This window comes from Limulus polyphemus, unplaced genomic scaffold (assembly GCF_000517525.1).
Source record: "Limulus polyphemus unplaced genomic scaffold, Limulus_polyphemus-2.1.2 Scaffold4907, whole genome shotgun sequence".
Classification (NCBI taxonomy): domain Eukaryota; kingdom Metazoa; phylum Arthropoda; class Merostomata; order Xiphosura; family Limulidae; genus Limulus; species Limulus polyphemus.
In genome coordinates, this window is record NW_013670517.1 from 12,914 (window position 1) to 24,584 (window position 11,671).

An 11,671-nucleotide genomic window follows, 5' to 3' on the forward strand; every position below is an offset into this window, starting at 1 on the left:
TAACAATAAAACCATCGCAGGCCTGTGTTAACAATAAAACCATCGCAGGCCTGTGTTAACAATAAAACTATCGCAGGACTGAGTAATCTAATAAGATAAGTAAATATTGAGTCCTCCGCTCTCTTTTCAAAAATTTAAATTTTAGCTTAAATGAATAAAGTATTAATTTCAACAACTTTAGTATACGCCTACTAGATGGCGCCAAAATGGGTTTCCACAAGTTCCTTGCAACATTTTAGTATCATCTTGATTCTTATGTTAAAAGCCCAGCTGACAAAAACATTTAGAGTCGGCAAAATAAACGCTAAGACTGTTTAAAACTTAGAATAAAGATTGTTAGTGTGGACGTTTCTGGGCTTATAACTTAAATCTAAAAAAAACTTGGCAAACATTTAAGTTTAAACATGAAAAATGTCGTAGTTATTATTCTGAGTAACCTGAAAACATTCAATTTCAAAAAGGAAACTAATTCTATTGAGTGTTTGTTCTGCATCATAAGCTACACATGATGTCATGAACAGAAGCAGGAGCTTTATCTCCTGTAAAAGATCGGGTTATCACTTCCTTTAAACATCTACTTTTTTCTCCTTTGTGTTTTTTCAAATATCACGAATAACATCCTGAAATTTATGCATAGCCTTTCCTCGTAATACATGACAAAGTTTAACAGAATAGTTGTGGTAGATTTCCTTGTCGTAGACACGTTTATAGGTGCTTATGTTTGTTTGTTTGTAATTAAGCACAAAGCTACACAATGGGCTATCTGTGCTCTGCCCACCACGGGTATCGAAACCCGGATTCTAGCGTTGTAAGTCCGCAGACATGCCGCTGTGCCACTGGGGGGGATAGGTGCTTATGAAACACGCTTCAAAAGAATAAAGTTTAATTGCTTTGAATGTACTTCATAGGTGGCGCCACAGTCTTGTTACCTCAGAGGTGGAGCAACCGAACTGTTACTTTAAACATGTTTCTGTTATCATAATGTTGTAGTCAATGCTTTTAATCTACACGTTAATAAAAATTTGCTTTGCTGTTCAGCCGAAATGAAGTTTAAAAATAGTTTTGATAACTGGATCTTTACTTCGAAGTGTTGGAAACAATTTGAGCCACATAAATAAACTATTTCGTTTAGTTAATGATGTTGGATAAATTATAGGAAAACTTGGGAATCTAAATAATATTTTTTTTTTCAAATAAATAAGAACTGTAGGCTATATTTTAATTTAGATTTTTGTAGCGGGCGCATGTAGTTAAGATAAAATAAATTCATAAAATTAATCCTAGAATATCTGCTATGACTGAAAAAAAATTACGAAATATCTAGAAACGAGAATAGGTGAAATATTGAGTCAATTTTCAGATCATAATGTGATTGCGAAATTAGTGAAGTATTCGGATCAGTGTTAATTATCGCATATGTTCAGTTACTTAATCAATTAGCCATTAAATTGTACAAGTAAAGTTATTTGTGCGTTAGTAAATTTATGTTGAAAATGTAAACGTTGTTTGTGAACTTAGTCCTATAACTATATACAAGTGAAAGTAGCCCTATGAAATGTCAAGTAAGAAATAAACCAATTTCTTATCACAGACTTTGAATTATTTTAATCAAATAATTGAAAAGAACCTGGTCAACGAAAAAACACTTTGCGAGCTAAGTAAATATATTTAAAATTTTCTTAACTTAAAGGACTTCTCTTTATCAAAAATATATATACCTAACATCAAGAAATATACAAGTGTAATGCTATACTTATTATTATTCCTTATTTAACTATTGTTGGTTTCTATCAAATTGTTGTTTGATTACGTAATAATATCAATATCATCAATGATATTGTGACAACGCTAGCCACGTGATGATGCTAGGTAAACCTAGCGAGACAATAGCATATTTTAAAAGTTTTATTCATATTTACTTCTGTATACTACACAATTAAAAAAAAACATTAATTAATGATTCCGTTCTTGAATAAATAATACACGACTTTAGATTACTACTGTCAGCAAATTAGATGCGAAACTAGCAAGAAGAGGAATTTCTGTTTGTTTGTGAAGTTAGGCTTATTGGAGAGTGTTTGAAATTTGAAGTTTAAGACATTTCTGTTATTAGCACGTGAAGTGAAATTTATATTATTATTTTTTTAAAGGCCAACAATGGACATCAATAAAATATGTCAAAAGTGGGATTAATTTGGTTAAAGAAACAAAAACAACAGACCCCCATCAAGTTTCGAAACATGCTCAAAACGAAAATATTATGGAATTGATAAAATAGGAGAACAAGAAGAAATAGACAGAAAGTTAAAATCAAAGGAATATCAAAATGGAAGACAGAATATTAAAGGAAAGCCAAGAAGAAATACAGAAATGTAAGAGAGTTTATAAGAACACGAAAGAAAATTTACAGAAGAATTGTGATAAGAAATATATTTCAGTAGGAACAGATTAGAAAATGTACAGAAGAATTATAATATGATCAGTATCAGAATAAAACGTGTGGAAACTGATCTGGAAAAGGCAAGGATCTACCTAACCTCACTCTTCTCTAGGTGCACGCGAGAATTGAAACCTTCACACCATTAACCATGCTACGTGCAACGTTACCTCTAATGTTGTACAGCCTATAACAGAAGATCCTTCGTCACATCACTACCCCATCAAGTTACGGAATTTAGCAGGCTAGTTCAGCAACAGTGACCAATCAAAAAACGATTTTTCAAAGTAAATGGATGGAAGTATGACAATAACCTATTCATCTTGCTACTCATTTAAAAGTACCATTATTTACATAATTAAGCAATCTTCTATTTGAGAGCTGTAATAAATATCAGGTATTAGTCTGCTTTATCAAACAGATTTGGAGTATCACATCAGATGGAAGTTTCTAAAGCAAAGGAAGGACGAAACGTTAGCCTAACTTGCCGAAACTATGGAAATTACAGGAAGCTGTTTCTTTGTTTGTTTGAAGTTAAGCACAAAGCTACACAATGGGCTATCTGTGATCTGCCCACCACAGGTATCGAAACCCGGTTTGTAGCGTTGTAAGTCCGCAGACAGACCGCTGTGCCAGTGGGGGAGGGGGCACTGTTTCTTTGATGGTGAAAGTTTAAGTTGCAGATAAACTACTAAAAACGCGATTTAAGAATTATAGTATTTTTTCGATCAACTAGCCAGAAACGTCAAATATCTCCGATAGAAGTTTAGAAGAAATCAAAAGATTAATTAGACAACCGTTTGCTCAAAATGGAAGAAGTAAACCTCAGGACAGTCTATGTTTCAGCTGCAACTTGAAAGAATAAATTAAACCACAGACAAAGTTATCTAGGAAATAAAAGCCCCTCCCAAGGGATGGCAAGTAAGGGAAAATTGCCATCAGTATGGAAAACGGGGACATTATAGCCGACACTGTGATGAATCAACTGATGATAATAAACCAATGAGATGATAGAATGAGGATAAGCTCCAGAAAACAACCAGAGGGCTAACCAAACAATGGAAAAAATAGAAATTAGTTGAACTTAAAATGAAAGTTCAACTTATAACTCTATGTACCTGAGTTGAGATAAAGAAAGACTGTCCACGAGTTAAAGGATTCATTGATGAGAAGCTACGAAGCGTCTTGACAGAAATTGATTCTATGGCTATCATTATTCAACTTGGTTTTTGTAAAAATTCGTGTCACTTTCAAGGAATTTTCTTAGTAGTAGTAAGGTTGATTGTTCATTGTCTGAAAGATGAATACAATACTAAGAAACCTGTGCTGACCAAGAAAATTGTCTTTTCGCAGTAATTCATTTGAATAAGCTGTGTAAATTTTTCGACTATTTTTGTCAGTTCAGTTTAGAAGTATAAAGTTGCTCAAGAAAGAAACATAACTTCTCCTTACCTTAGCTGCACATGGGAGTAGATCCAGTAATTGTTCATTAAGCATGTTTTCTTGCACTAAAGAGACAGCTGTCTTTTCTGTTGGCGAATCTTCCTAGGTGTTAAACTTAGCTTGCTTTAAATTCTCGAGATTTTTAAACTTAACAGTTTTGAAAACTTGCGAAAGTTGATTTCGTTTGATGTCTATTTAAATAAGGGTTTAACTTTTTCTTTTAGCTTACAGGAGGCTCACACTGAAGTGGTGAGAGAGAGAGAGATCCAATAAATATTTCTGTTCACATTCTCTCTCTTTCCGGTTCAACAAACCCACTACAAACACTTTCCCCCTGCTGATGAAATGACCTCCGGTAACTCGCAGGAATAGGAGAGATACACAAACCAAACATAATCAGGATAAGTAATATAGCTGTGTATCACCGATAGAGTTCAGCGAGATGAAAAATGTCTTTTTAGGCCTAATAAATGTTTGTTAGGTTAGTAACCTCGTTGCTTTTTAGACACAGAAATGTTGGAACACCAAACTTTTCAAGTTCACCCCATCAAAACGGAGCGTTTTAAAAACGATATATAACCGGGAATGCTGACAAGAAACAACTTTAAATAAAGTCTAAAATTGGAAGGGTGTTTGTTTTTTTATTGTCAGGGAAGAGACAAAGAAAATTTGCATATTTTTGGTATCAAATAGCACTAAAATTTTAATCGTGACTTATTCACCAAAATCTGTCCATAGTATTCCAGAAAAGTTTTACTGTAATTTTCCCAATATGCAGGTAGGAAAAATAATATTATAAATAGATATACATTATCCAGCAAGTTACACGTTTCCAATTATTTTCATTCATACACAACGTGCCAGTAAGTCACAGCTTATTACAGTCTTAGCTTTTCCTTTTTATTAAATGTATAATTACTTCGTTTGCTTATAGTTCTAAAGTTTAAAAAAAAAAGAGGAAAAACCTACGCACAGTATCATGAAGAAATTCATTGCCACTAAATAGTGTAACATATCATATGGGCAGAGCTCAATTTGCAAGCCATAATAATTTATTTTTAAGACTCGATAATAATATGTTTCAGTTTATTTGTAATAAAAAAATAAATTTCCTTTTTTTCTTAATTGGTGAAACAACAAAAAGAAACTTGGCACATTTAATATTAGCTTACAAACTTTTGATACACGGGCAAGAGTTCTTTCTCGCCATTAATATCATGGTGCTGCCATCTATCTGTGATTATTCTAAAGAATATATTAACTAATTTGTTTAAAGATGTTTCACCTATTTATGCACGCAAAACTGTTTCGTTTTTCAAACTATTATGAAATTGGTGACTCTGGAGTTTAGCAGACACGAAAAAATACAGGAGTTGTAGAACGATATTAAAGTAAATAATTACTTTTTTCACATCATTAATAAAACACACCACACAATCTAGATTTTTCTGATAACTGTATCATTTACTCATGCAAGCTACATGTAGATTTTCTAACCACAAAGGAACTCAGAATTATTATTACACCAAAAGCTATTGCTAATATAAAATTATTTACTTTTTAAAGTTGACGACAATAAGTTCAAATAAGCACAAGTGCGATACAGAAAAAAATGGATAGGAAATACAAAACAAACTAATCGCGTTCATATTTGCTATCTACCTATATATATGGCACACATGGATGAAACTAGAGCAGTTTGTGACGAGTCTAAGCCCCAATTTGGGACAGGGCTGAGCCCCATTTTGTGACAAGTCTAAACCACAGTTTCGGACAGGGCTTATCCCCGGTTTGCGACATAACTAAGTTCCAGTTTGTAGCAAGTTTAACACCCAGTTTTGAACAAGGCTAAGACCATTTTGTAACAGGTCTAATCCCTATTTTGGGGTAGGGCCGAGCTCCAGTTTGCGACAGGTCTAAACCCTACTTTGGGACAAAGCCGAGCCCCATTTTCTGACAGGCCAGATCCTTCTCAAGCAGGTTACTAGATGACAAACTGTTCAATATCGTGGGGCAGGCACAGGTCATTTTTCTCACTAGGGGACTTTGCAATTTCTTGAGGACACTTAATCTGGTTCTCTCAGCTTCAATCTCTTCACTAACTTTAGGAATTCACAATTATGTTAATTAGTAAGGGGGATTGGTGTAATTCAAATATCACAACCACCAGCAAGGAGCTGGATTCACACTAATCTACGTAGGTTGTTTACAGAAATTATTAGATTACTATCTTATCCTACAAACCCAAAGATTTTTTTTTGTTTGTTTAAGTTCAGGCAAGTTATCAACTTACATAACTCACTGTAACACTTCAACTATTTTCATCACATTATATACAAGGTAACATAGCTCTCATTAAGCAGGCACTAAATAAGACATAATACCAGTTTCTTCAACGAATTAATTCATGAAAACAAAATATAGGGTTACATAAAATAAATGGCTGATAACAAAGATGATTTAGAAATTAAAGGTTGCCACAGAAAATGTGCATTTGTTTTGTTGTGTAGACTCCATTGGCAACAACACCTACTTGCTCAGGTCACATTTCTTTCAAAATTATGAAACAGGTGAAACTTCGCACAGGCATCTTCTAGAGAATACAAAGCAATACTGGATGGGGTGTCACTTTTTGGGGGAAGCCAAGAGGCTCTAAATATGTTTTGTAAACATCGTATAAGCTTCAGTTTTGCATTATAGGTCGGTCTGTTGGAACTAGAAGATCCAGTCAGCATGGGCTTCATTGCGATCATGAAGAGGCTGACTCCAGAATTCCAAATGCTCCAGAGAAGAAACATCACGTAATATATAGGTAGAATTCTCATTATTTTGGTGGTAGTGGAAGTTCTTCAACCTCTGCACTCTGTGTCCCAGTACAGATTTATGGATGGCCTTGGGCACAGAAAAACAAGTGTGAGTACTTAAACACACACATCAACACCATCTATGAAAACCTGAGTAAACCAAAGTCCATAAGCCTTACCAAATTTCCATGCGTTTACCAGATTCAACACAACTTCACAGTTTTTCAAAAAGACAAGAAGGCAACAATCACAGAAGCCTTCATCTCCACTGCAAAGCCACGCGAACTCACCCATATTCCATTTAGAAAGATTCACCTGTCTTCAAGACTACCCTTGTGGGGAATGTCGATAAATTGAGACAGAAGCGTTTATGCAAAATGTGACAAGTTTTAACCCTAATACAAACATTCTTCCATTAAAGGTAACAGTAGTCTTTAATATTACTAATTTATATTACTGTTATTTACATTAGTATAAATGTCAATCTACTGACAGGTAATTTTGTATTATGACTTTAATATGCTTAAATATCTATTGAAAGGTTGAGCTGTCTGTATTTCTCCATTGAACACAACATTCCTGTAACATTCAAAGAGAGCCATCTACCGGGAAAGACCACAAGCCTCCAGCCCCAAAAGCGTACTTCAACATTTGAGCAGCAAACACTTATAAGGAACATTTTAAAATGTGGCTGCAGATGGACTACATTTAATTCACATTGAAGGAAAATGGACTTGATAATTTTTTTTTTTACATTAGATTCATATTATTTATATGTTGGATACTTGTTTGTCATTGCTTAGAATTTTTATTAACGAGAATATTTTGTTACATATTTTCATTGGTTGCACGTTTTTCCCGGTTTAGGACTTTATTAATGATAGAGTTGTAGTTATATTAGGAGTTTATCAACGAGACAGTTTCGTTACGCTTTAGTGAAAGAAAGGTTAGCTTCGTCAATATGTAAACATAATGCTTAATCTAGGGAGTGTTTACCACATTGTTCGGAATAAAGCTGTCAAAATATACGCGTGTTCTCGAGCCACGTGTTCTTTCAACCTAACCCTTCTATTAACAGCTCAATTCTCACTAGAAACCTAACAAAGAGATGTTGCCCGAAACGTTGTTTTCGTGTTTTATTTACTAATAAAACTATTTTAATTTGGCGAGTTTCTCACCATTATTTTATATTCTAAGTTTGTAAAATATAGAAGTAATTTAGTTTTAGAAAACTTGCTTCTGATTGTCAACAGAATTTGAAAAACATCAAAGTAATACATCACACAGTTTTGGTAGAACATATATCATTTTATACAAATGGTTTTATGGTTCTCCTTATATTTTTAGTAGGATATGGCACCCCTTATAATATGGTTTTTATAAGCCTAAAAAGGTGTCTGTGCAAAGTTTCATGCTTCTGTCACATCCGAACTACATCTACAATACTAAAAGCTACTGGGAAGTAGCTTGAATGTTAAAAGATCAGTTTTCAAAAGCGCCGCTAGGGGACAAAGCATCCGATCCACAGATTTTTCTTCTTTTTAAATATGAAAAATTCGGATATTTTTTTTATGTACTTTTGTATTCTCAGTTTTAGCATCGTTGTTGTAGAACCAAAATTGAATTATTTCACTAAATAGCGAAGTACACGTAAACTCTGAAAGAAATCGTAAGGTCTCAAAAATTTAGAAAAAAATTAACACTTGCAGAATCGTTCATAGACGATTGCAAACTTTAAAACGTTGGAAGCGTTTACCGAACACAATTAAAAATATAATCTTATTTTCTCATACTTGTGTGACTGAACCACCCATGAAAATCACCAGAAACCATATTTTGATTTCCGACAATGCTATTAAGGAGATTTTACCGATAAATAGCAGCCGGTCGGTAGCAGCAGCACGATTTACTCTCTCTCTCTCTCTCGGTATTTTTTATTACAAATACACTTAATATACAGTGAACAATGTGATGGCCATATAACTAGTACGTAGAAACCTGTATATTTTAGCAAATGAAGGGGAAAAAAACAACATACAATGGGTTAACTGCATCAGGGCTGAAGCATCAACTCAACTGAAGCGACAACGAAAGGAACTACTATTTAAGTCTGAATACTGCGGAAGAATACACTACACAAAATTCATGATTAATCGTCCAAGAAAGGAGAACAGCTCGTATACAGCCTTGTGCAACTTGAACAGCTCGTATACAGCCTTGTGCAACTTCATTACTCAATTTGTTCTGTTTCAGCAAGTGCTAACATTGAAATATATTTTAACAATTTCGTTTTCTAACTGAAAGTCTAAATCTAGGCTTAGCAGCGTTTGTTTTCTCAATTCCAATTGGAAGCCATTTAAATTCAGTTTACTTATTATTTAGTCTAAAAGTTAATTATAGATTTGTATTAGTGTCCATTTTTGAAACAATTCTTCTCGGCATCATTGATATAGCTTGGGACACAATACAAGTTCCTCAACTCAGATCGCTGGTTATTTTGAAACCGGCAACTTAAAATGTTTCCGCGAATTAACCAAAAAAAAAAAAAAAGGAAAAAAAATTAACAAAATTCTCGAATTAACCAAAAACTATTTTCAGACCACACAAACACATTTATTTCAGTTGTTCCGGACATTTCTTCTTTTTCGCTACTCTCATCGTACGCTTAATCAACCTCGTGTTATTTCCCCAAGGTATTACTAGGTTTGTTTTCAGTCCGGTCTCGCTTTTGTCACCCATTATTATAACGCGATTCTTTTTGTCTTTCATGGAGTCCAACATCTCTCCACAACAATCAGTCATGTTGGGGTGCACGAATGTCGGGGCTGCCAACTCCTCTCTGGCCACCAAATCTTCTTTGAAACTCAGGATTCGAGATCTTCTACACTTCATTTTGTCGTTTATTATTCTTCGAATTCTCGTCTTGATCACTAAAGACGAGATGGAAAAGCCACGTTTTAGAAATTAGCCTAAATTTTGACGTACTCCACGTATTTAGACACGTTTGTTTGTTTTTGAATTTCGCGCAAAGCTACACGAGGGCTATCTGCGCTAGCCGTCCCTAATGTAGCAGTGTAAGACTAGAGGGAAGGCAGCTAGTCATCACCGCCAACTCTTGGGCTACTCTTTTACCAACGAATAGTCACATTATAACGCCCCCACGGCTGAAAGGGCGAGCATGTTTGGTGTGACGGGGATTCGAACCCGCGACCGCAGACTGCAAGTCGAGCGCCCTAACCACCTGGCCATGCCGGGCCCTTAGACACGTTTACAATATGCTCTGAATACTAATTTATGTTCTAGTTATTTACCGCTTTATTCGAGTAATGAGATTAAACTATTCATGTTCGTGTTCCTATTCATTCTTTTTTGGTAATCTTCCAAATTCCTAAGGCATTCGTGTGTACGCGGAATATGAAATATTATCAACGAGAAACATACTTTTTAAAGACGTTCCCGAAACCAGGAAACCGTACATTTGATGTGTTCAATACCACGATTTTAATATCATCACTGAGAAATCCCACCCACCTCTCATTGCTGAAAATTATCATCCCAAGTTATTTATCCAAACTTCCACGACGTTCCATCCTCAAACAGAATATTGCTTTCATTGTAGAATTACCCACCCACCCCCGCCAGTGGCACAGCGGCATGTCCGCGGACTTAAAACGCTAGAATCCAGGTTTCGATACCCGTGGTGGGCAGAGCACAGACAGCCCATTGTGTAGCTTTGTGCTTAATTACAAAACAAACAAACAATGTAGAAATATGTAGTTATAATGTTGCAACTACTATCAGCTGTTAGACACAAGTTAACGATAACATACGCCAGTTGCAACTACTATCAGCTGTTAGACACAAGTTAACGATAACATACGCCATTCGTAGATATTAATATTAAATACACATTTATTTATTTTTCCCCCGTCGACCTCCGAGGTCGAGTTACTCGTAAACCAAATTTTTCGTATTAAATCCAATTTGTCACATCTAAATGAGAACTCGCAAGTGTTTCGTAAGTTGTATTATTTCAAAGAAGGCCGACAACACTTGTTTTATGGAAAAACTATAAAAAAAAAAGTGTCTTAACCAGAAGAACAAGTTATGAAACTGGAATTCTACTAGTCGGTCGTTGTTAGGGGAAACAGGTAGTTACCTAGAATTTTGATCGTATGCAAAATTACCCAGGACAAAAGGTTTTAAACATGATGCGTAAGTTTTGTCGTCAGACAGTCGCTCGTATTTCTGTTGTTCTTGGCTCATTGAATCCGATGGTAAATTTATGTGATTATCTACAGATTTCTGAATATCATTATAACAATTTTTCTGTTTTCTTTTCTTTTTCTTAAGGATCTTGTTGATAATCTTACAAATACTTAAGGTATTCGTGTACGCGGAATATGATTGATAATCCTAATGTTAGAGATACTCCCGTACGAAGGAAATACTTTGTTGTTGTTGTTGTTGTTGAACACCACGACTCTTACATAATCACCGAGAAACTCCTCGGATATTATTATTCACAAATTATTTATTACAATTTTCTATGATGTTCCGTCCTCGAGCTATTGTTTTCAAATGTAGAAATGTGTAATCGTAATAAATTTGGTTTTTTTTTTTTTTAGAAGGTATGTACAAATATACTACAAAACAGCCTGCCATAATTTAGTGCAATATGAGAGTGGCGGATTCGAAACCCGTTGCCGAACGTGCTCGCCCATTTCAGCGCGGGGACGACATAATGTGACGGTCAATTCCACTATTCGTTGTTAACGAGTAGCCTAACCGTTGGCGGTGGGTGGAGTTGACTAGCTGCCTTTCCTCTCATCTATTACTTCAAAATTAGAAACGGCTAGCACAGATAGCCCTCAAGTAGCTTTGGGCGAAATTGGGCTAGCGTAGATTAAAAAACGTCGTAATTTACAGAAACTAATCCACTTATTCATTTTAATAGTTTCGTACTTCATCTTTCATACTTCAGCGC

General features: G+C 34.9%; 1 protein-coding gene across 1 annotated transcript in view; it reads right to left on the bottom strand.

Annotated features, from left to right (window-relative positions):
* Window positions 1-5,323: 5,323 nt before the first annotated feature.
* LOC106471859 (secreted frizzled-related protein 5-like) overlaps window positions 5,324-11,671 on the bottom strand; it is a 38,967-nt gene continuing 32,619 nt past the window's right edge. The window contains exon 4 of the mRNA XM_013932483.2: window positions 5,324-9,614. Within this exon, the coding sequence (XP_013787937.1) occupies window positions 9,298-9,614 (317 nt within the window). The 3' untranslated portion in view covers window positions 5,324-9,297. The remainder of the gene's footprint in view (window positions 9,615-11,671) is intronic.